The 26,332-nt window shown below is 32.9% G+C and overlaps 3 protein-coding genes across 3 annotated transcripts in view; 2 read left to right on the top strand and 1 right to left on the bottom strand.

Moving 5' to 3' along the window:
- Nucleotides 1–6,194: 6,194 nt before the first annotated feature.
- On the top strand, nucleotides 6,195–10,270 carry HELRODRAFT_186248 (hypothetical protein). The gene is made up of 9 exons (XM_009033804.1): nucleotides 6,195–6,411; nucleotides 6,525–6,697; nucleotides 7,465–7,548; nucleotides 7,626–7,775; nucleotides 8,153–8,296; nucleotides 8,507–8,634; nucleotides 8,882–9,101; nucleotides 9,538–9,966; nucleotides 9,998–10,270. Exons 1-8 carry the CDS (start codon nucleotides 6,305–6,307, stop codon nucleotides 9,765–9,767), a joined length of 1,236 nt encoding a protein of 411 aa, XP_009032052.1. The 5' UTR covers nucleotides 6,195–6,304; the 3' UTR covers nucleotides 9,768–9,966; nucleotides 9,998–10,270.
- A 1,804-nt stretch (nucleotides 10,271–12,074) lies between these two features.
- On the bottom strand, nucleotides 12,075–17,965 carry HELRODRAFT_194786 (hypothetical protein; the record flags this gene model as incomplete). Its single annotated transcript, XM_009033805.1, has 9 exons — nucleotides 17,628–17,965; nucleotides 16,911–16,996; nucleotides 16,635–16,797; nucleotides 15,627–15,741; nucleotides 15,029–15,266; nucleotides 14,357–14,603; nucleotides 13,666–13,845; nucleotides 13,260–13,410; nucleotides 12,075–12,566 (listed from the first exon to the last, which is right to left on the bottom strand). The coding sequence occupies exons 1-9, from the start codon at nucleotides 17,837–17,839 to the stop codon at nucleotides 12,075–12,077; spliced, it is 1,884 nt and encodes a 627-aa protein (XP_009032053.1). The 5' UTR covers nucleotides 17,840–17,965.
- A 1,073-nt stretch (nucleotides 17,966–19,038) lies between these two features.
- Nucleotides 19,039–26,332, top strand: part of HELRODRAFT_155472 (hypothetical protein) — a gene marked incomplete at its 3' end in the record, with an annotated part of 18,382 nt that continues 11,088 nt past the window's right edge. Inside the window, exons 1-4 of the mRNA XM_009033806.1 lie at nucleotides 19,039–19,077; nucleotides 19,176–19,330; nucleotides 19,437–19,557; nucleotides 19,837–20,075. Of these exons, the coding sequence (XP_009032054.1) occupies nucleotides 19,065–19,077; nucleotides 19,176–19,330; nucleotides 19,437–19,557; nucleotides 19,837–20,075 (528 nt within the window). The remainder of the gene's footprint in view (nucleotides 19,078–19,175; nucleotides 19,331–19,436; nucleotides 19,558–19,836; nucleotides 20,076–26,332) is intronic.

The raw sequence follows: 26,332 nt of genomic DNA on the forward strand, positions 1-26,332 counted from the left end.
GAAATATAAAAGCGCTTATAAATCTAAGCATCTTGGCTCAGCTTGGCTCGGCTTGGCTTTGCATGGCTTGGCTTGGCTCGGCTTGGAATCGGATGTTAAGCAAGGTGTGGTCTCAAACTATTTTGGATTCTCCCCAAAACATTTGAACTGCGTGCGTACATATGTAGCACTGATTACTGTTGATTTGCTTTTATAATGAATTTATATTATATATATGTAAATATATATATATATATGTATATATATATATATATATATATATATATATATATATATATATAAAGTGACTAGAATCCATGTATACAAACTATTAATAAGATTATATGTTTATATAAAACCAATATAGCAGATTTAACCAGCCAATCAGAATATTTCGAAGGCGTTCGTTCGATGACGTCAATTTAGTGCGGTTTGCATTGTGGTTAAGACTGTATAATAATGTACTACATACATTAAATAAGTTTTTTACTGATGTGAATGATTGAAATGATGAAAATGTATGGTTGAAAATGAGTATATAAAGGAGCTGAGACAACATGAAAATCAGATCAGGCATTCTGCCTCGCTTGAAGCAGTCTGTCTGATCTCATTTATTTTATTTTTATAATTTTTTGTTTTTATTTATTTTATTATATAGAGCTATATAGAGTTTGAATGTCTGTGGTTTGTATGTTGTATTTTTTTTATATTTCAGGTGGGTTCTTTAGCGGTTGCTCATGCATACATACATACATACATCATGTTTGTTTGTGTGGTAGTATTTTATGTTCTGTTTTACTCTTTTTTTCTCTTTCTTCATCAGTCTTGAGTTAAGTTAATGAAACATAGGTAGGTGAGATTAAAAATTAATTTATTATATAGGTAGGCTAGGGCATAAGTTAATATAGTTACATAGGTAGGTTAGGGACTATTCTTTTACTCTACTTGGTGGTGTTTTCGTTGTGTTTTTTCTTGTTATGTTTCACAGCATGCATTCAACAGGTACGCGGTGGTTCCTGGTTTTAGTGGTATTTTTATTGAATGAATGTGGTAGTATGCATGGTTATATAGAGTTATATAGAGTTATATAGAGTTATATAGAGTTATATAGAGTTATATAGAGTTATATAGAGTTATATAGAGTTATATAGAGTTATATAGAGTTATATAGAGTTATATAGAGTTATATAGAGTTATATAGAGTTATATAGAGTTATAGAGTTATATAGAGTTATATAGAGTTATATAGAGTTATATAGAGTTATATAGAGTTATATAGAGTTATATAGAGTTATATAGAGTTATATAGAGTTATATAGAGTTATATAGAGTTATATAGAGTTATATAGAGTTATATAGAGTTATATAGAGTTATATAGAGTTATATAGAGTTATATAGAGTTATATAGAGTTATATAGAGTTATATAGAGTTATATAGAGTTATATAGAGTTATATAGATACCTTTCTTTGAGGTTCTTTTCTTTGCCGACCGGTCGGCTTCTTTGCGTTTCTCTATTTTCGTTTTAATTAAATAAATAAGATTTTTCCATTCATTTAGGTTCATTCAGGTTCATTCATTCAGGTTTAAGCTTCCAGAGGAGTCCATTGTTGATGATCAGAATGGTTGTGATGTCACGCTACGTTCGTTCATTCAGTGGCAAAGAATGCACGCCTGGCTTTGGTTCGTTTTACGGTTTCTTTGCGGTTCCTTTCTTTGCCAGTTGGCTGGCTTTTCCGGCTGGCTCGTTTCTCTATTTTCATTTAAATTAATTAAATAAATAAAATTTTTCCATTTTTTTTATTTCATTCAGGTTGAAGCTTCCAGAGGAGTTCATCATGGAAGATGTCAGGCCACGTTCATTCATTCAGTGGCAATGAATACACGCCTGGCTGGGATACGTTTTATTCTTTTTTCTCTGTTTTTCTCTAATTTAACATTAAGTAAGAATGCTCACACGCACACACACATACACACAATTACATTACGTAGCTATATAGGTAGGTTAGATAGGCATGATTTTAATTGTAGGTAGGATAGATAGGAAGCATCCAACACTAATGTAGTTGAATAGGTAGGCGCGTAAGTTTATCGCTTCTATTTTTTTTTCTTGCACCCACATTACACGCATCAGCGTATTACACACACGCACAAATACATACATAAACACATATGTTAGTATTTGAGCGTTATTTTATTTTCATTACACATTCTAATTTATTATTACTAAGGTTGAGAGTAATTTAATTTCATAGGTAGTTAAGGGCAATAATGTAATTCTAGGAACAATCTTGTAATGTAAATTAAAACGCTGTAAGTGTATCGATAGGTAGGCTAATTATAAGTTTTACATTATTATTATTAGGTTGGAGCCCAAGGCATTACGTAGGTGGTGGGGTGGGTGCCGAAAGGCCAATGAATTGGGCTCTTGAGTTTTGTAATTTTAGGTAAGCTAGAACCGTAATGTAATGAATAGGTAATTTAAGGCTACGTTGTAACACATTCATTAATAGATTTAGGGTGTAAGTTTTATATTATTATTACTAAGTTGGAGCCCAAGGCATTACGTAGGTGGTGGGGTGGGTGCCGAAAGGCCAATGAATTGGGCTCTTGAGTTTTGTAATTTTAGGTAAGCTAGGACTTAATTGTAATGAATAGGTAAGTTGAGGGTACGATAACCGATAGACTCTGAATTTCGAAGTCTGTTGTCAGAGGTAAGCCTTGGTGGCCAGTGGTGAACCGGCAATGGTTTACTATCCGGACGGCAATGGTTTACTATCTGCACGGTAATGATTTACTATGCGGCATGGCCATAGTCTACTACCCGCACGGCTTCCGGACGGCAAATGGTTTACTATCCGCTCGGCAATAGTCTACTATCCGCACGGCAATGGTTTACTATCCGGTGCCCTGGCTGTCGGTGAACCTCTGTGCAAGGAGGGAGAATGAAGGGGGACTTTCGACTATCGTACCATTAACAATTTAATATATATTAGTTAAGGTAATTGAATAGGTAGATAGGATTATTTTTATTAAGCAATTTGAGATGCAGGCACCGCTAAGCTTTCTGATGAGAATCTTCTTTTTATCTTTCTCCATCAACACGGGCTGTGTTTCAGCAACAATCTCGAGGAGGACTGGCACCAGTTTTGGAGGACAACGTAGGAACCGGACCGCATTCAACATTCTGCCTTTGTCGAATGGACGACGGTAAGTTTTTTTTCATTTTTACTTTCTTTATTATTTTAAAATATTATTTATTGACATAATTTTCATTTTATAGTTTTTTGCTTTTAAGAATCTAACATTCATTTATTACCACGCTAATCAAAAAATTTGTCTACAGAATGATGAGAGGTGGGCAGTGGTGGGCGTCAGCACGTTTCAGATGATGGTCTCATGATGATTTACGTATGAGGATGGTGGTGAAGGAAGAATCAGCGCGTTGGCTGTTCGACTGACACTCTGAAGTTCGGATGACATCTTGTGTGCCGACCAGATGGTGATGGTCGGTGCAATGGATTACAGTAACGACGATTTTTAAAGTAAGGTTTAGCTTCGTTTTTTTTATTTTTCTCATTCATTAATTTTCTCACCCAATTTTTCAAATTATTCATCTATTAATTGATTCATTATATTCATTTGTTGATTCATTCATTGATTAATTCATTCATTAAATCATTCAACCAACCATTTATTCGTTTGTTTCTTTGTTCAAACATTCATTTAATACTACGCTAATAAAAAAAATTGGTCTACAGAATGATGAGAGGTGGGCTGTGGTGGGCGTCAGCACGTTTCAAATGGTGGTCTCATGATGATCGTTCCGATGACAATTCGAAGAAAACAACGACGAATTTTGAAGTATCGTTTAGTTTCTTTTTTTTATTTTTCTCATTCATTCATTCTTTTTATCACTATCTTTCTAATTATTCCTCCACCAATTGATTCATTGATTCATTCTATTCATTCATTAAATCATTGATTAATTAATTAGTTAATTCATTCATTCAACCGATCATTCAATCATTCAGTTAAACATTTATTCGTTCGTTCATTTGTTCCTTGATTTACTATTTCGCTAATAAAAATAACTTGTCTACAGAATGATGAGAGGTGGGCTGTGGTGGGCGTCAGCACATTTCAGATGGTGGTCTCATAGTGATCGTTCCGATGGCAACTCGAAGATAATATTAAAGGGAAATTTGTTTTTGTTCAATCGTACCATTGAAAGTCTTCTCGAATTTGAACGAAGGATTGAGTGTCATCTCAATAAGATAGGTTGCCTATTTTATTCCAATGGCTTGTTTTTTATTTTAAAAAATTAATTTTTTTTCAATTAAAGGTTTTTCAGTATCAGGTCAAATTCATTCCATCGGTGCATGTCAGGTGATGGTCGGTGCAATGGTGGTTCGCCTGTAGTGAGTGAAGAAGTTTCTGGAGAGTACACGCGCGCACATTCACACTCAAACACATCAATACAACACACATACACAACATTCATTCGGTGTCGTTGTTGTTATGTTTCTCTTCAACTTTCTATTTTCTTTACCGGACTTTAATTTAATTCATAGGCAAGTTAGGGATTGAGATGAGTTGAACAATCGTAGGTAGGCTAGGGCTTAACATTAGTTAAAAAGTTACAAGTAAAATAAAAACGCTAAAATATATAAAATAAAATACCTGAAACGTGTAAAAATCCTAAAACTTAGAAATACAAATTTATAGGTAGGTGAGTTGAGTTGATCATTATAAGTAAGCTAGGGCCCTGAGAGTAATTTAATTGTAGGTAGGTGACTGACTACTATTCTTGCGACTTCTTGCTAGTTTTTTGTGATGTGTTTGTTTGTTTTCGCTTCGCAACACAACACCACACAAACAAAAAAAAACAACATTTCATTCTCGTCGTCGCCTTAAATTTTACCTTTTTGAACAATCTTTTTAATAATGTCTATTTATTTAATTATTTATTAATTTATTAAAAACTGACTGGTTTCTAGTTTTTTTTAATTTGGTTACATAATTTTTGGATATTTCTTGATTTACTTTGTATATATGCATGTATAAATAATTACTGTATGGTATGTTGATTTAGTCATTATGATATGCTGTGAACTGTTCATACTAAATGTTATTGTTACGTGAATCATTCTCAGAGAACTATCAATACTAGGAGTGTGTATAATGATAATAGTTATTATTTTTTATCGGTCGATATTTTGTTATATTTGTTTGTTTAAAATTCAAATTTTTAAAAAAATTGACGTTTTTAAAATTTTAATTAACCGTCACTTTTCATTTTTGAATGAGTTCAAATAAAAGCAACTATTGTGTTTGTCTTTCTTTACTAAAATCTCGAAATTGTTTGTAGATCTATACGGTTAAGTGTTTGTTCGAGTTTGAACAAGTCTTGCAAATATTTTTTTATTTTTTGTTTTTTTTTTTTCGATTATTTGGTTCATTCAATTTGGTTCATTAATTGGTCGATTGGTTGTTTGATTAGTTGATTGAATGAATTGTTGGTTGGTTGATTGATTTGTTGATTGATTGATTGGTTGGTTGATTGATTGATTAATCTTATAGTATTTTATATATGAAAAAAAAATCCGATTAAACCAACCTACGGTATTTCACTAGACAAAAGCAATTTCCATATTAATATTGACAAAAATAATTGTGATATGAATATATTGATTTATTTAAGGCATTATATGTAAAAAAACGGCTATCATAAAAGTTCTTTGAGACCCTGTAAGCCACTGCAGTAAGCCAACGCCTGATTTCAGCAACCAGTTTCTGTGAGCACCAGCAGAACGTAAAATATTCATTGAATATAATGAAGATAGTTGTTAAAATAACAATTTTGATCTATTTAGGACGTTTATTTCATAAGCAAACAAAAGTTTAACATGATCGAATAGTGTAAAAATAGAGTGACTATAGTTCAATCCTAATAAGCCAACCTTCGGCTTCAGTAAGCCACCGAATTTCACCGGATTAAAAGCAATTTAATATTCAAATTAACAAAAATAATTTAATAATACATAAGTCTTTTAAATAAAATTAAATAGAATTACTACATGGATTTAAGATACAAATAAATATTTCATAGTCTGCTCGTTAAAATCCATGCAATTTCGTAAGCCAGTAATCCAAGCCCTTCAAATAGCCCAACCAATTGATCGAATTGATCGATTAGTCATAACAATTTAAAAGTGAGAAAAAAATTTAAATGTGAAATTAAGTTGATGATTAAAAAACTTTGATTTTGTTTATTAATCGGTTAAAATTTTTTTTATATTCATCGTTGTCATAATTTTTAGTTATGGTTGAAATATCGTGCAAGTTGTTAGGCGGACGATCCGTATTCATTGCCGGGGAAACAGTCGAATGTGATATCACTTTCAAAATTAGTGAAAGCTACGTCAGCAAGTAAAACAAATTTAAAAATTTTTTTTTAAATTTAAAAAAAAACTAAATTCAAAGTGATTGTGACGTACAATGACCGAATTATATAAGTTACAATTTTTTATTTTCCATTTCAGTAGATCTAAGTCCCCATTAGTGAAGCTTGCTTGGGCAAGTGCTCAGATTCATTGTCAGTGTTCCGTCAACGAATCTAAAATTGCCTTGGGGGATAAATCACATAAAAATTCAGAATCATCATCAAATCTCAATCGAGTCGGTAGCCATGAAACATCACTTGCCCCTTTTAAAGGTACACTTTAAAATGATCTGTGCTCAATTTATTTATTTGTATTTTAAACTTTAATGGTTTTAGAACTTTAGATTGGACTTAGAATCTAGTGTAATTTAATTAATTTAATTAAATAAAAATATCATAAATAACTAATTGTACTGGAGCACGCATATGTGCAGCCTGGAATAAATGGCATCTCCTTGCCTCTATATTGATGCAGCGTGACATCCCACTACCACTAGGATCAAGACTTTACAAATTTACGATACGTCCGGTGTTGTTATATGGTGCAGAAACATGGCCAATGACAACCAAACTGGAACAACAACTTCAACGAACCGACATGAAAATGCTCCGATGGATGCCACGAATTAGTCTGAAGGACCACATCAAATCTATTGAAATCCTGCATCGTGCTGGTTTAGATGATATAAAGGACGAATGCTGGCAACACCGTCTGCAGTGGTTTGGTCATGTCATACGAAGTGAAAACAGTGCTATAATTTCTCTTGCGGATGTTGAAGTACCTGGCACACGTCCCAAAGGCCATCCAAAGAAGACCTGGTTGCGAACAATTGAGCAAGACATGAAAGCTCTAAATTTAAATGAAATGGATACAACTGATCGTCTAATTTGGCACAAAAAGTAGATGGCAAAGAAAACAATGTCCTACCTCGGGGAACTGGGTCTCTGGACACTAAACGAAGATTGATTGATTGAAATAATGATATTGAATTTTATAACTTGAATCACTCAAACAAAGCCATCATTTTGTTAATCTTAAGATGAAAAAGGATCTACGGTCTTCTCCAGTAAACCAGCCATTTTGTTTTGTGACATCACATTAGGGCCTGGGGATTCTCAAACATGTCAGTTTAATTCTTCTCGGTATAATTATAATATTATCGATTAAAAGTATTTCATTTATTAAAATTTTTTCCATTAGTCAGGTACAAAGAAACACTGCCGGTGAATATTGCCCCATCATACAGAGGGTCCTGTCTGAAATATTCGTACAAAATCACCATAGGCACTCAAAAAATTGGAGGCCACATCAAACTCATGAAGATTCCAATTAGAGTCCTAATCATACCAGGTCTGTCTGACGTCTTCAAATTAGTTCAATGTCTTACATTTGTATTTTTAATACATTAGTACAATGTCTTGCATCTGTACTTTTTTAAATTAGGTCTGATTCCATCAAATTAGCTCAATGTCTTACATTTGTATTTTTGGTTAAATTAGTTTTGACTCCATCAAATTGGTTCAATGGCTTACATTTGTATTTTTGTTATATTATGATTGATTCCATCAAATTAGTTCAATGTCTCACATTTCAATTTTTGTTTATTTTTTAGTGTCTTTTTTATAGCATGTTTGAAATTTTATTGATAGTATCATTAATCAATTCTACTTGTTACTAATTGTTAGGCTTTATAATTGTTAAAAATTATTTCAAACTGTGATCGGAAGGCTTGGAGGGCATGATGAACTTGTGTGAAGGTAGCGATGACTGTCGGCCGACAAACCCATTCTATCAGCCCATTCCTAATGACAACAGCATCTTTGACGTTGCGATGGAGAACCTTCAACTGCTCACCTGCAGAAAAATACCAAGTGTCTTATTTAAAATTTTCTCTAATTTTTTTAAATTTTTAACTTGCCTATTTCAAATTCAATCGAATATAAAGTTTTTTAAACAATTTTTTCGCCTTTAACATTTAAATTAAATGATAAAATCAACTAAATTTAATTTATTTAAATTAAATCATATCTGTCAGTAAAATTTCTGATTTGTAACATCCATTCTCCGTCATCTATCAACAGGCCATTACAACATAACAAATAAGAAAGGTTTAGTAGTTGAGTTCTGCCTCTTCAAACACGCCTTCAGATTAGGCGATGACATCATCGGGGTCTGCATATTCGATAAGGCAGCCGTTAAATGTGTACAGGTGCATGACATTCGGACATCTTACTCCATTCGATTATTATTTTAACTCCAATCTTTTTTTGTCAGCTTTTTAATTTAGTTTTTTTCATCAAGTTTAATTATTTAAAAAAAAATATTTAAATTTTTTTTATCAACTTTTTAATTTAGTTTAATTATTTTATAAAAAAAATTTTTAAATTATGATAATGTTTCTTTAAGATAACTTCACAGTCAGTTAAATGAATGAAAAACATACTTTTGAATAACAGTTTTCAGTGACGTTGCAATGCAAAGAGACCCTATTGGACGGCTGTCATTTGAAATCGACCAATAGGAAAGCTTCTTCCTCTTCCCTATCGACTGCCGACTTGGACGGCTCCATCGTCACTAACGTCAACAAACATGAAGAGTTTATTTTGTTTGTGCAGAGAACGCACATCGCTATTCCTATCCCTCTGACGGCCACTCCGGCTTTTAGCACTGACCTAGGTGGACAACTTTCTCTTCTTACAATTTTCAATCTAATTTGATCAATGATATCAATGATATAGTATCAGCTATATACCATTCGTGATACAATTATTTATAAAGATCACTGTGTTTTCAGCATTATTCAACTTGTAGTTGAGTTTCTCAATTTTTCTAACGAGACTTTTATCATCTTGATGAAGTTTATGTAGCATAATGTAGCAGTGATAACGGTACAATAAATTTATGTTCTTTTATAAAATTTCAATGATCAACGACATCATATATATCAGTGATATAGTATCAGCAATATATCATTCGTGATAGTATATGACGATATAGCGTGATGGAGCAGTAATGACGATATAATATATTTGCTATGTTCTTTTATAAAATTTCATTGCAATAATTAACTGAAACATGTTACAAGAATTAACCCATACCTCAAATCAAACAGTGGCTCTAAAATGGAGACTACACTTTGAATTCGTCACCCTGACCAGCCCTCTCTTGGAACATCCCTCTGAATCTAATCCCGTACACCCCCCGAAAACAACATGGACTGCTCCTGCTAATTTAGACGTAGAGACGATGGTCTGGGACCTGCCAATCAAAATATACGCCACCAATCCGGCTTTCATTAATAAAGTCTCCATGCTAAATTCCGAAAGCGTCTGTACATTATAGTGTTATGTACGTCCCGTGTACACACACACGCATACATGTACCTGTGCATACATACATAAATACACACACACACATACATACATAAATATATACACACATACATACATACGTACATAAACAAACACATGCAAGCTTAATTTATGAATATATGTGTATATACAACACGCACACACACATACATACATAAATACACACACACGCACACATACATACGTACATAAACATAATATATACATATATTATTAATTATGTATAAATTGTGTATTAATTTATATCCTTACAGCAAAGATTTAAAGTTTTAAAAATGTCAATACTAAAGTAAGAGGATAATCTCGCCTGCTTTTTATGGATGATCAAACAACATTTAATAAATGAATTAATTAATCAATTAGTTTAATTAATTAATCAATTAGTTTAATTAATTAATCAATTGTTTTTTTCATGTCGTTAGAAACGTAGATCAGTTTTGTTATTTTCTCAAATCAAAATGGTAAAATTATGGTTATTATATTTTTTCACTATCATCTATCTATCCATCAATCTATCTATCTATTTGTCTATCTATATATCTATCCATCTGTCTGTCTGTCTACTATCTCTCTATCTATTTATCTATCTATCTGTCTATTTATTGTTGGAATTAGTAACCTATCAAACAAAAGCCATTAGTTGTTGTATAGTGGTGAAGATCAATTATCGTACCGATGACGATTATACGGAATGATGACGACGATGATGAGGATGGCAACAATAACAACACACAAACACACATAGACAACGTCATCGTAAACAAAGAACGTAAATATATGCCAATACTTAAAATGCCTCACAAGATTCTTTGGTATCAATATGATACCGGTAATATCAGTAATTATTTGTAATTAAAATAATATTAATTAAAATTAAATAAAATAATATTAATTAAAATAATGTTAATTAAAATATTAAATAATTTTATAATAACATCATTAATAATAAATAATGACAAATCTCATCCAAAAGAGCGATAATAACAATAAAAAGAATCGTCGTTGGGCTTGAAAATGGACACAAACATTTACAATAGGAGAACGAACGCATGTATGTAGCAGGTTCATTTAGCCACACACACACACACACACACACACACACACACACACACACACACACACACACACACACAAATATATAATAACAGTATGTACACCAATAATCAAATAATAATCTTTTTGTATACATGTATATATTTATGTACCCTAAACTTTAGCTCAATTTGAGTTTCTTGGTTACAATGATTGAATTGTCTTATCTTAGACCTTATTCGGCAGGCTACTGACTAGTACGTCTGGCCTATGGCGGGTAATGGTATGTATATATATATACATATATATATATATATATATATATATATATATATATATATAAACCAGATACATAAACACATACATGTTTGTGTGCGTGTATGTGTGTGCGCGCGTCTAGAAAAACACATTACCCCTAGAAACTTAACAAATGAAAACATGAAACAAGACAAAAACATAAATAATGTACGAGAGCATGAAATCAACAACAATCATTAAACTTATTAATATTGTGTGGTTCTTCTATGGTTAATAAATAAAACGTGAATAATTATATATTATGATGAATAAGTAGAGAGCGAGAGAGAGAGAGAGAGATAGATTACAAAAAAAGAAAAAACTGAAAGTGGGTAACGATAAAGAATTAACTTAGAGAAAGAGAGAGAAAACAGAGACAGACAGACAGATAGATAGATTGATTGATAGATAGAAATAAATACATTAAAAATGAATGTCGTATTTATCACAAGAGAATTGAGCAGAGAGAGGAAGAAGAGAAAGAGAGAGAAGAACATCACGAAGAATAGCCAATACAAACAAACATCCTAGCAAAAATAAATTTATGGCCAGACAATAATAATAAAAATAAAATAGCTGATTGTCCAATCGATTGATTGGCTGGCTTGTTGAGTAATCGATTGACTGGCGGACGATTGACCGATTGAAATGAGTGAATGAAATGATTGACTGAAATGAATGAACAACTGGTTGAATGAAATGAATGATTAATTGAAATGACAGAAACATTAGTAGATGAATACCGCAGAACAAAAGAAAGCCTAAGCTGTCAGATTAAATGGATGTGAGCGGCATCCAATGCCCGGATTGAAGCAACGAGAAACAAGAACACTCAAATACAAATACGCCACTGTCCCTTCAGAACCCTTCCTACCATGATGACGACATCTTTTTTTCAATATTATAGCGCTTGATAAACAGCCACAACCTCGTGGTATTGAATCCACTTTTAAGCATTCTGCATAGCTTCTAATGGGGGAACATTATGACTGTTGATCATGGGTTTAATTTGTACGTTGTTGCTGTCGTGAATGTTTGCGGATCGCATCTCTTTACCCTCCAAAGAATTTGCATCATTCTTTCTTCTATCTTCGCCCCCTTCCCTCATATCGTCATCCTCGATTTCATCTTTAAACTCGTTGAATATCGGAAAATCGGCCTCACTGACGACCTCTAAGGTCTTGAACGAAGGGTATAAACCCCTCTCTGGCGTGCCTAACTTGGTCCCCATCGAGAACCCATTCCAGTGGTTGCCGGCCACGCCAATCCTGTCCCCGCTTCTGAAACTTATCTCGTTTGGCTCCTCTGGGGAGTGGGGCAGTCTGGCTAGCTGGCTGTGGCCCAACTGGCCTCCGAAGTAGTAGATGTCGTCCAGGGAGGTGAAGAACTTCGAAGCATCTCCGTGCATCGTCTGCATCAGCTCATAGGCCATCCTACAGACCTGCTCGCAATGTAGAAGTTTAACTAATCGATTAATAAGTCAATTTAATTAATTAGTCAATTTAATTAATTAGTTAATTTAATTAATTAGAATATTAATTAATTAATGGATTGGTCGTTTATTAAACAATATTATTACCATCAGAATTAATTACTATCGTTAATTGCATTAAGCTTATTGTAAGTTGAATTAAACTTAATATAATCGTTAATTCACCACATGAGTTTGTTATCTGGTGGTATATATCTCGTACTAAGGGGAAAGAAAATTTAAAAAAAAATGTAAAGACAGGAAGTGCAACAAACATAGAATAATTACTATAAGAGAAAATTAACATAGAAATAAAAGAACGAACGACAGAGAGTGCAAGACGAACAAAGAATAACAAACCATAGACCAAATACAAAACAAAAAAAAAACTGAAACGCAAAAATAAAATAAGGGCAGAAAACCTTAGAAAGACAAACAAAGAACTGTAAATCCCAAACATACAAACAATGAACTGTAAATCCCAAACATACAAACAAAGAACTGTAAATCCCAAACATACAAACAATGAACTGTAAATCCCAAACATACAAACAAAGAACTGCAAATCCCAAACATACAAACAAAGAACTGCAAATCCCAAACATACAAACAAAGAACTGTAAATCACAGAAATAAAAAAAAACCACCAAAGAACTTAAAAACCTGAGAGGAGAACGTGCAGACGAGATATTTACACCTAGACAGGAAATGGACATCCAAGATTACAGCACGTAACGAGGCCTCCGTGTACCTGGACCTCAACGATGCCGACTGTGAGAAATCTTTGTTGCCAATCACTTTGTAGTTTGGGTATCTTTTTTTGGGTGTTATCATGATGATGATGATCGTCATCATTACCATCATCATCAACATTATCATTATCATCGTCATCATTACCATCATCATCATCACCATCAACATTATTATCATCATCAACATTACCATCCTCATCGTCATCATTACCATCATCATCAACATCATCATCATCATCATCATCATCATCAACAACAGCATTACCATTAATCATCAACATTATCATCATCATCATCAGCACTGCCGCAGCACTAACTTCTGGGCGACCTCTTGAAAAACAGACGGCTCATCGGTGGCAAGGTAGATTGACCTTTTCTTAGGGTAGGCAGCTATCGTGTCGAGGACATCGAAGTAGGTATCAACATGTGCCATGTACTCGTCTAACGAATGGAAGGCTGCCTCGGTTGCAACTTTGTCTGTTCTCCTTATGTGGACGCTGATTGTGGTTGGTTGGTTGGTTGGTTTGATTGTTGTTTATTTAGTTGGTTGGTTGTTTAGTTGGTTGTTTAGTTGTTTGTTTAGTTGGTTGGTTGATTAGTTAGTTGGTTGGTTGTTTAGTTGGTTGATTGGTTTGTTGTTTAGTTAGTTGGTTGGTTTGTTGTTTTTTTAGTCGGTTAGTTGTTTATTTAGTTGGTTGGTTGTTTATTTAGTTGGTTGTTGTTTAGTTGGGTGGTTGGTTGATTTGTTGTTTATTTATTTAGTTGGTTGGTTGGTTGTTCGTTTAGTTGGTCTGCTAATTCACTATTTCACAAACCACACAACAATAAAACCAATCCAACTGCAAAACAACTAGAACATAACGTAAGATACAAATAAACATACAACGAAAACAAAAAAAAACACAAAACAACGAGCAACAGCCAATCAAAACGTAGACACAAATACACAAACAAACATGAAAAACAATTAAAAACAGAAAAAAAACAACAAATAAACAAAAAACCAACCCGACGGTAACTTCCCCCTCGTCAAACCCCAAATCCTTGGCAACATCGTCGATATCCATCTGAAATGTAGGCTGGGGCCTCATGAGGTATTTCATCAGCTGGCCCACCCACCAGACGAAAGGGTCACCGTGCAGACGTTTCAAACGCTCCGAAAGTTGGGTGGGGATGGATAGAGGGAGGTAGTTCGGTCGGGGATTTAGGGTGTCGATAATTGGCAGTTGGATGACTCGTGTAGTGTCTTCTTCCCCTGAATCAGCCATTTTTTTTATTGTTTAGGGGCTGAATTAGTGAATTAGTTTATCACCATTTTTATTGTTTTTAGGTACCATTTTTTACGATATTTTTCTCTCTAAGACATTTATTCGAGGTGCCCACAGCAAACACAAATACCAGCGAACCAACGCGTCATACATGTCGCATGTAGTAGGCAGGAATTTCTTGGCAATCGAACCCCGTCAATGCAACAGATGTGCTAGGCCAGATGTAACCACTGGACCATCGTACCATACACAAGTTTTATATAATTAACAAACTAACAGACAAATACAGAAACAAACAGACAAATACAGAAACAAACAAACAAATACAGAAACAAACAAACACAGATGAAAAACCAAACACACACACACACACACACACACAACAATCCGAAATCAATCCTTTCAACCATACCCTTCCAGAACGGTGGCTCTCCGTAATTAACTGCATCACAAGCAGTACTAGGGGGGATGAAAAACTTACCCCAGCCATCATTCAGGTACCTCCAGCTCTTAGCATTCAAGACGAAAGTTCGATTGGAGCCCATGGACATAATCATGCAGTAGACAACATGATGAACCTGACAGCCGAAACCACAGCCCTTATTGAGGTTGCATACCAAGAGTCGACTGGTCGAGCAGTCTTTTGGGTTCTGTAGAATTTAAAAAATCTGTGGTTACATTGCGTTTTTATGAATTCTGGCTTATAAATATGAATGAATGAATTATTTATAACTTTTCGGTCTGCTGTATTGTTAAATCGTCATGATATTTTGGTTTTATTGAATTTCTATGACCTCTTCATCTATAGTAGAATTTCTATAAATAAATTTCGATACAAAATTTATTTTATTCGTTGCGCTGTTAAACCACTAAACGTTTGAACATTCAATACAACGATCCCATTAACATTAGCATTCATTCGTAACATAAAATTCGGTGATTCTAAAATTTACAATTTAAACAAGAGAAACCACAAGCCAAAAAAAAATGATGATGATAATAACAACAACCTGTAATTTGTGGATAACTTTCTGCACTAATTGCCCTAACTCCTTTGACTCCTTGAGACGCCACGCGTCTGCTGCGTCTGCCTCTCCCAACGATTTCAAATCATTCACTATCACGCTGAAAAATGAAGCGGAAGACAAATTTATCCAACAACTGACGCCAAGTGAGAAGAGTTAGTGGTCTTCGAAAAAATTGTATACACGCGTAGATAATCACACACTTAGAATAATTTAATATGATGAATCGTTGGAAATTAAATTCTAACCAATCGAATCAAAAATAAAGAAATTATTCGGTGACTAGGTCATAAAATATGAGAAAGTAAAACGGATGAACGTAAAAATATTAGTTGATGAAAAACCTCCAATAAAATTTTATATAACTTAATTTAGATCAAACAATTATACCAGAATTTACTACCTAAAAATACGGACCAATAAAATCTAAATTAAACTTTTCATGTCAAAATTTGTTAATTCAAAATTTAATTCTATAATATCAGAATCAATCAATCTTCGTTTTGCATCCAGAGACCCGGTTTCCCGAGGTAGGACGTAATATCAGAATAATAATCACCTTAATTATTGATAACCACAGTTTAAATAAACATTCAATATTTCTTTATAAATGATTTTAAATCAGATCAAAATACAATACTAAAAATTACTTTGAGAAAAATATGATATCACAGTAATCACAGCTCAAAAAACATCTCCTAATATTACAACAACGGCAAGTAGAAAGCTTAATTTAAAATAAAATTATCACTCAATCCCAGAAAATTAAATAACCTGAAATATTGAAATTAAATTCTTTTTACTATTATTTGATTGAATATATTTGAATTGATTTGAATTTTCTGAACTCTTATTATTGAATCATTATTTGAATCAAAATATTATATATCTATATATATATATTACTTTATAGTAATATAAAGTAATATATATATATATATTTTTTAGCTTTTTTCATCTATACATCATAATTCAACAGAAGAAATCATTGACCTATAATATTGAAATAAATTTTTCCTTATTTTTTCAACTTTCTCAGAGTTATGGAACTCTGTCTTCAGCTTCTGGAACTGGTCCCGAATGTAGTACCAGAGTTCATCGACGTCGTTTTTCACTTGTCTGGCGCACATTTCATGCTCTTTGCTCGGTTTTAATGCTGCATAAAGAGTGGAATTAACAAAGTTTTTTTATTGTTAAAGATGAATTTTAATATTATTCTACTGTTTTTCAATATAAATTTGATAAAAAAATCAACTTTCATAAATATACCTCTAACGATTTTTATACTTTTTTCGACAGGATGATTTGTTGAACGATCTAGAACTACATTAACATTATGATCATTCACATTTTGTCTGAAAAATATTTCATTATTAAGATTACAAAATGATGAAAAAAGATCTTGATTAAATAGTAAATAATAAAAATAAAATGAATTGACCCCAAAAGCTCATTTATAATAATCTTTAATAATCTATCTATAATAATATATACATATATATGTGCAATTAGAGATGAAAATCACAGCATATTCCCCGATAGTTAGCTTCCTGTTTATTTTTTCAATTTTCCTAAGGATAGATGGAAAATCATTGTCAAGTTTCTTGAGTTTAAAACCAAAATTTTTATTATTTTAAGCAGGATAGGATAGAAAAATTAAATAGGAAGCTAACTAAAACAGAACATTTTCCTATATATATTTATATATATACGTTAATGTTGGTAATAGACCATAATTTTTACAATATTCTATAAATTCTACCGAATGTTTGGCGTTAATATGTTTGTAGTTCGTTTGTAGAATTTATAAAATATTGTAAAAATTATATATATATACATATATATATAATATATATTTAAACTCAATTATAATTTTTGTAATATATATTATGACTATATAAATTATTTATAAATATAATATTATAATAATAATTAAATACAAAATAAAATTTAATATTTTAAGGTAATCATACAAAATTACAAAACCTTGTTTTTTCTATGTATTCAGTCAATTCCCTGTTGGTTTGTTTCAATCTGTCAATCTCACTGAGGGCCCTTGTCAGAAGATCTTCCTTCAGTTGGAAATTTTTCGCGTCCTGATTGGCCGTCATGCTGAATGACATATAGATCATAGACAGAACCCAAACTCCTAACAACGTCAGTGCAATGTATTTGGCTTTCACAATTTTTGTCATCATTTTTGGAATTTCGTTCTTTCAAATCGGTTGAATAATTTAAAATAAAAGTACAGACGCTGCGATAAAATTAAAACAAATTTACAATTGAAGTTTTAAATTCATTAAAATTTTAAAATTAGATGTTTTCACTCATTCTATTTAACTGTGGAACGTCAAAAAGACAAAAAGGTAGCCAACATTGATTTAAAAGTAAGAAAGAATACTAAGTAGCTTCAAAAAAAATTTTTCAGTAAAAAACAATTTAAATACTAATAATCCAGTAAAATTAGTAGACAAAAATGTCTGAATTTCTGCCTAATTTCTACCGACGTTTGAAGCTTTTAGAAAAATAATTTATCGAAGCTTAAATATAGAGTTAAGTTTAAAACCAAATATAAAAATAAATTTAAAAGTGGTTTCTTCCACGTAAGACGATGTAATGGAAAAAGCGATCGAGGCTATTTTACTTGCTTGCTGTACTTATTATTTTTAAAGCAATGCTGCAATTTTATTTAATTCTATCAAATGGAATTATGTATTTTAAATTTATTCTTGTTAATCCGAATATAAAAATTGCTGTTTTTTTGGTGAAAACCAAAGGCTTACTGAAGTCAAAGGTTGGATTACTAGGATTGAACTATAGCCATTCTTTGCATATTATACGGCAATATGAATGAGATAGTGTTTATTATTGTATAATCAATTAACTAGTCAATCTCATCGTTGCCAAAAATGTTTGGGATTTTTGTTGTTGTATGAAATGAGTTCTAGGTGGTGTATTTCTGCAATTCAAGTCCTTGATTTTACATTACTGCTTAATAGTTTGTTGTATGCTCGATAGGCATTTAAGTCACCAGTTTTCCAATAATTTTTCTACATTATGCATGAAGATGATAATTTTGATGATGACAATCACGATGATGGTGATATTGAAACTCTGACAATGCCAATGATTCAAATTAAATTTGAAAACTTCATTCAGTGATTGTGTCAGACTTTTATAGCAATGGAGATGTTGACATTTGAGTTGGTTTTTTTTGTATTTTCTCAGTTTATTAAACAAAAAAATTAATGAAATATTTCAGCTAAAGACGGGTCTGTGTGTTATATTATATCACACACAATTTTTATTTATTAAAAAAGGGTTTTTATTGACATGAACGGCTTTCCATACAACTTACATCTATTTATTTACATAAATTTAAATTAGTTTTTTTTTTTATAAATTGTCGCCGAACCTTTAGTTATGTCGGATTTTGGTAATTTTTGATGTTTTTTGCCATTCAAAAATTAAAAATACTGTTTTTTATTTAAATTTTTAATTTGTTGATGATGAATTTTTCGTTTTATCATCTAGTTGATCTCCATTCAGAATATTGTTGGGAGCCATCAGAGTCTGAGAAAAAAATTTTAGAGGGCAGACGAGAATTGCAAGATAAAATTAGTAAAACCATGGGCTCCTATTTACTGAAGGGTTACAAAATGCTGGCCACGACCTGCCCTGTTTGCTCAGTAAGTTGTAAAATTTTTTACCTTTTGTTTTAATATTTAATTAAAAATTATTATTTTAATTAATTAATTAATTAAACAAATTGTTTTTTTTATCAAAATCTTGAAGACAATCCTTATGAGGACGAAACCAATAAATGGGACCACGGCTGATGGTGTTGATTACTGCGTCTTGTGTTCTGATCTTGGTCTCACTGACACTCATGGTGAAACCACGGATGATAATCAAGGTTCAATTTTTTTTTGTACAAAACTATCAAAGATCATGGATAGATCATGACAAATCTTCAAATTTGTTCTAAGTGTTGAATCTTTTAAATGCACGTACTTAGCCCCAAATTTTTTTAAAAATAATTGTGTAAGGGCCTATGGTTGGTCATGTTTTAATCAAATTTTTACAAAAAAAATTAAGTGAGGATTTCGCAAGCTTTTTTAAAAACTATTACAAACCTTTTGCCAGAATTCACTTAAAATATTTAAAAAAAGGATTTGTATATAAAAATTTGTAGAGGAAATAAAGTCAGACAAAGATTTGCCTACTACCTCATCATGTCAGTCAGCATCGACTACATCTTCCTCATCTATGCCAGTATCGATGAGGATGGGTCGGCCGGACACGAATGCCACTCAGATTGAGAGTTGCACGGCTTTTGGTTCTCTGAGAAAGTGTGACCCACCGAGAGTCTCATCTGATGAATTAGGAGCCAGGGTTAGATGTGCCATGCCCTCTATTTGCCCCACTGCTAAGGTTAACATTACTTTATTATTATTACTATTTTATTTATAATTTATTTATACATATGTGTATGTAGGTATGTATGTATATATGTATGTATGTTTGTTTGTATGCGTGTGTATGTAGGTATATATATATGTATGTATGCATGTAAGTGTGGGAGTGAGTGTGTGTGTATGTTTGTATGTATGTATGTATGTATTTAATTTATTCATTGATTCATATACCTATAAATAATTAATTTAGTTATACATTTATTAATTATTCATTTATTTACTTATCAACTATTCATTTATTCATACACTCATTAATTATTAATTTATTCATATACATATTAATTATTAATTTATATGCTTATCAATTATTCATATACTTATTAACTGTTCATTAAATTAATTAATCTATTTGATTTATTTAAAAGTTATTTACTGAAATTACAAACGCAACGAAAGCAATAATAATAATAATATATTAGTGAGAAAATTATTAATTATTATTATTATTTAAAATTTATCTATTATTATTAATTATTATTATTATTTAAAATTTATCTATTTATCTAAAACGACTCCACAATGTTTGAAAACTATATAATTCACACAGACACACAAGCACTCGTGTACACACACACGTACAGACTCGCAAACACACACACGTACACACACACTGTAATAAAATAAAAATAATATTGATCATTCACAGCCAGCAAAAAATATAATATAATTAATAAATTGAAAATAAATGAATAATAATAAAAACGATATTAATTATAATAATAAGTTAAAAGTATTAATAATAATAATAATAAATGAAAAAATAAGTGTCAACAAAGGATGGCAAATAAAAGTTATATACATTCAATGCAACAGTTCAGAAAAAAATGAACTATAACAATAAAAATAATATAATTATATATATATATATGTACAAATAAATATGAATAATAATAATAATAAACGGGCTTCTAATGCTACTAAAGCCTTCAGTTTCTCATCTATCAACTCCATTGAAAATTTTTTTTTACAATTTTTTTTTATTATTATTTTATTATTTTTTTTTATTAATATATTATTATTTTTATTTGAAATAATAATAAACGGGCTTTAAAGCCTCCAGTTTCTCATCTATGAACTCCATTAAAAATGGATAAAATTATTAATTATTATTATTTATATTAGTTGTAATAATAAATAAATGAAAAAATCAGCATCCACAATGATGGCAAATTAAAGTTATATACATTCAAGGCAACAGTTCAGAAAAAAATGCACTATAACAATAATCATAATATAATTATATATATATATATATGTAAAATAAATATAAATAATAATATAAAATTATAAATAATAATAACAATAATAATAATTAATGGGCTTCTAAAGCCTCCAGTTTATCATCTATCAACTCCATTGAAAATTTTTTTTATTATAAACTTTTTTTTTATCATTTTATTATTATTATTTTTATTATTTTATTTATATTTATAATAATAATAAACGGGCTTCTAATGCTACTAAAGCCTCCAGTTTCTCATCTATGAACTCCATTAAAAATTTTTTTTATTATACAACAAAGCGATCCTATTTACATGTAATAATAATAATTTAATAAATAATTATAATATTATTATTATTAAAATAATAAAATAATTATAAGATTTTTATTATCCATTGTCTATAAACATATCAGAAGTTTAATCAGCATTAGCACCGTATCATCTATAAAATGCTATCATCTCATTTCAAGTTCGAAAGGACTGTTTGTTGGAGTTGCTGCTGTTGTAGTAGTAGCGGCTACTATTTCTACCACCGCCGCCGCTTCCACCGCTTTTTTTCTTGCTGGCGTGGCCTCCCCCGCCACCTTTCCGAGAGAACGACTGATGCTGTTGCTGATGCTGTTGTCGGTTTCTGTGCGTCATAGGGCCAGAGGATGACGACGACGAGGATGTCGACATGCAGTTGCCTGTAGCGGAAGCAGTTGCTGAAGAGGTATTTGTAGAAGGAGCAGCCGTTGTAGTAGCTGGACCAGCTGCTGCTGTTGCTGCTTGCTGATGATGTGACAGCGTTGCCTCGTCTTCTTTCGTTTCTGGTTCAGCTGTCTTAGTGATGTCCTCGCAACTGGACGAGTCGTTGCTTTTTAGGCTGAGAACAGCTGCAATGGCTTGCTGGTTGCCGCTTCCTGTTGAAGTCGGTGACGTCATTGAGGTTTTTTTATTGTCAATAGCAAGGATGGACTGGTCAGATGTTAAGACAGAGGCTGGTGGGATCATAAATGTTGATTTCTTTCTTTTGAGGATTTCTGCATAACTCTTCTTGGCTCTCTCCGAGTGATTTCCAGGACTCAACTCTGTGATGGCGGCTGTTGTGGTTGACGCATGCTGCTGCTGCTTGTTCGGAGGAGTTGCTAGTTTGTTTCCGGACTGTTGTGCTGCTGTCGTCTTCATGGAGGATGACGTCATGAACGTTGATGTCGAGATGTTGTGTTGACCTGAAGGCCCCAATGATCCTGGTTGTGACTGCTGTTGCTGATGATGGTGGTGGTGTGATAGCTGTGGCTGCTGTGGTTGTTGCTGCTGCTGCTGCTGGTGAAATGTGATTTCTTGTGGTTGATGGTATTGTGGCTGTTGCTGCTCCTGCACAGGCTGCTGCTGATGCTGCCATTTGGTAATAGCGTGATTAACTTTGACGTCCGTGGTGTTACTGCTACTACTAACACTGCTGATGTTGTTGTCGCTGCTGAGAGGATTAACGCTGCTGGATTGGGTAGCTGCAGCTGTTGTGGTTGTTTGTTCCGGTTGTTGTAGCTGATGTTGTTGTTGTTGCAGCTGCTGTTGCTGCTGTAAAAGCAGATGAATGTATTGATTTTTGTGTTGTTGTTGCTGCTGTTGAATAGGTTGTGGCTGTTTCAAACCTATGTTACTGCTGTTGTTGTTGATGATGGCTGTTAACATATGCATCATATGTTGGTGCAGCATCTGTTGTTGCTGCTGTTGTTGATGTTGGTGCTGCACGTAGCTGCTGTTGTTGTTGCCCCTGTTAGCAGCAGCTGGCGAAAAAGTAGTGGCTGTCGTCGACGTGGCAATCGCTTGGTGTTGTACTATTTGTTGCGGCGGTTGTTGCAGCTGTTGCGGTTGTTGTTGCTGCTGCTGCTGAGTAGGTTGTTGTTGTGGTAGGGCAGGAGGAGGCTGTTGCGGGATGACCATAGTTGGGAATTGAACCGGCACGTACTGCAGGAATAAATTATTAAAATATTTATTTTTTCATTCATTCATCAATTGATTGATTGAAAAAACAATCGAAAAAAATAAATTCTAGTTATAAAAAAGTTCAAAACTAACCCATCCTCCTGTTGGGTCGAAGAAAAGCTGAGGGCATACGAACGGAGTCGCCTGTGGCAGTAGAGTCAGATTCTAAAAATAAAGATTTTATAAAGTTAAATATTTCTACCAATACAATGCAATGATACAGTATAATTCAGTACATAATACAACACAATACAATTAGTATATATATATATATATAAATGATACAGTATAATTCAGTACATAATACAACACAATACAATTAGTATATATAAAGACAAACCGGGTGTTGATGGATGATGCCTCCTTGGGCTGGAAACTGCTGATAGATTTTGGGCTGCAACTGCGTTTGTGGTTGCAGCTGGTGATGCTGTTGTTGCTGTGGTGGCTGTTGTGGTTGCTGCGCAAACTGGCTGTTGGGTATAATTTCTTGTAAAGGTATGGATGCAGTGTTCAGTGCCGCCTGGTATAAATATTGCCGTTTGGGAGTCGGGGATCGAGGGCGTTGCTGCTGATTTATAACGTGTGCGTCATAATTAGACATCGTCGTTGGCAGTAGTGGAGCCTGTTGAGGGGCCATCTGCAGGCCAGCCTGCTGCTGTAGACTTCCTAAAGAGTTTGGAAATTGGAGCAGCTGCTGAGGCTGATGAAGTGGCAGGTATGGCTGCTGGTAGATGATCTGATTTGGCGAAATATAGTTTATCATGTACTGCTCGGAGGAGGCCGGGTTGAAATCTGACAGCGTCATTCCAGGCGCATGTAAGAGCAGATTGTTGTAGGCTGTGGATGAATGAAGGAGGACCCTAACAAAGACCTGGTTGTCCAATATTGAAATCCCTTTGGTAGCTATCTGATAAAAACTCATTGCGGCCTCTTCTGACTCAAACTGGACCAGCCATTGGTTGGTGTCCTGGTACAAGTCCTGTGCGAATGAAGAGAACGGTGGGAGATAGAGCGGGTCGGCCAGGAAGCAGTTGCACCCTCTCCCCGTAGCCTCGTCATTAACAAGATTCTTGATGTCGTCCGCTGTGCACGACGGATGGATGTTTCGGAAGACGAGAACATTTCTAATCATTGCGCTCAACGGAATGCTCCTCATTTTCGACTCTGTGGTATTGAGCTCGACCATGGGTGAATCTGCAAGTATATACATTGGTTTGTATTCACATGTCTATGCATTTGTGTGTGCAGTGTGTGTGTACAAAATAAAATACAAAATGGCTTTAAATAATTTAATAATATTAAAAAGTTAGTCAGTAAGGTCCGACAAAACCATACAAAATGATAGTTTGTAATTATTGTCTAAAAATGAGAATAAACAAAAGATGATGACCCAATTGTATGGTGGCCAGCAGTAGTGCAAGTTATGAAGTTATGATATAAATGTATATGGAAGCAAGTATTAATGAATAGATATAATAAAAGTGAATTAACAAACCTCTCAGCATCAGAGTCACTATCCTTCGTCGCTGGTTTTCACTCATGTCTCTTAGGATGAACTTCATCTTGCCAAAGTTGCTGACGTATCCTATGTCCATGAAGTCGTCGCAATCTTTAGTCTGGAGCATGAACTCGTCTTTCACCAGATTTGGTCTGATTTAGAAAATTGAACAGACATTTAGTTAATCAGTCAGTCAGTACATGTTGGTATGAACCATAAAAATGGAATATATAAACAGAATGAAATGATAAACAACGACAACAGCAGCAAATACTTACGGTGAGAAGTAGTACTCGACTTGTTGCAATGCATTCTCCAACGTATACGAAGTCAACTGGTAGTAATCTATGAAATCCTTCAGGTTGGGACACGTTAACGGAGGAGCCAGAGAGTCATCTAAGGGATCGTCCATTAATAAATAATTATTCCACTTTCACATATTTTTATCATAATTTATAAATTATAATTAATAAAAATAGTAGCAATAATACAAGTATAAAATTAGAAGCAATCTGTAAAAATGACCTGATGATCAAAAATAAAAAAAACTGTAAAAATGACCAGACGATAAAAAATAAAAACAAAACGGTAAAATTTCCCAAATGATCAGAAATTAAAACAAAGCTAACCGTAGAGTTGCTGGTCATCGAAATATTTGTAATACAAATACGTATCGAATAATATCTTGTTGTGCTTGTATTTCAAATATAAATGTTTGCCGTATGCTTGCTGCTCATCAATGTCCGCAGCCGGCGGATTCAGTTGCGTATACATTGTCAACCCTCTGTGTTGAGTTACCAAAATTCTAGGTTTTGCTTTAGAAGAATTTGAAGGAATAGAATTAGATTCGCTCTGCGAATATGAAACGCTGACGGCTACACTCTGTAAGAGATATTTGGAGTGAATAAATTGAATAATATAATTTTATAATACTATTAGCATTATATAATAAATAATGCATTATAACTATGTAATTAAAAAACTAACCGGGTCCATATTTCTTTGGTATTTTATAATTTTACTTCTTCACTGGCAATTATAAATAAGAGCTTGTGAAGGCAGCTTCTTTCCTTCCTTGTAGCTAAATTAAAAATGTTAATCTTTCAGATAAATGTTAATAATCGAGTTTTATTTAATTTGTGTATTTAATTTAAAAACAAGAATAAATCAACAAAGAATAAATAAATGAATTTAATAAGAAGATATCAAACTGACTGCACCGTAGGTTCCTGATCAGTAGGCACCAGAATTCAGAGATATCTCTTCTTCAGTTCGGGATAATTAAACAAATCTTTATAAAATACAATAATCTCCTTTACAGAAATCAATATATCCTTTACTGGAACTACGAGGCAACTAGCAGACTTTTTAGTGAGTGTTAAGAAGTGTTTAATGAAATGTTCATCATCAGCTTTGCTTTTATACTATCGTCAAACAAAGACCATTGACTCCACGTGACTTTTTTACAATCAAAGTCGATTCTGATTGGCTGTCCGCATGTTGATCTGGAATAATTATTCAGAT

This window comes from Helobdella robusta, assembly GCF_000326865.2.
Source record: "Helobdella robusta unplaced genomic scaffold HELROscaffold_99, whole genome shotgun sequence".
NCBI classification, from domain to species: domain Eukaryota; kingdom Metazoa; phylum Annelida; class Clitellata; order Rhynchobdellida; family Glossiphoniidae; genus Helobdella; species Helobdella robusta.

Excerpts from the sequence above, each read along its gene's own strand:
- HELRODRAFT_186248 (XM_009033804.1), top strand. The coding sequence starts at position 6,305 with ATGGTTGAAATATCGTGCAAGTTGTTAGGCGGACGATCCGTATTCATT. Across the intron at positions 8,635-8,881 it reads CAGCCGTTAAATGTGTACAG|TTTTCAGTGACGTTGCAATG; the intron begins GTGCATGACATT and ends TTTGAATAACAG. Across the intron at positions 9,102-9,537 it reads GGCTTTTAGCACTGACCTAG|TGGCTCTAAAATGGAGACTA; the intron begins GTGGACAACTTT and ends CAAATCAAACAG.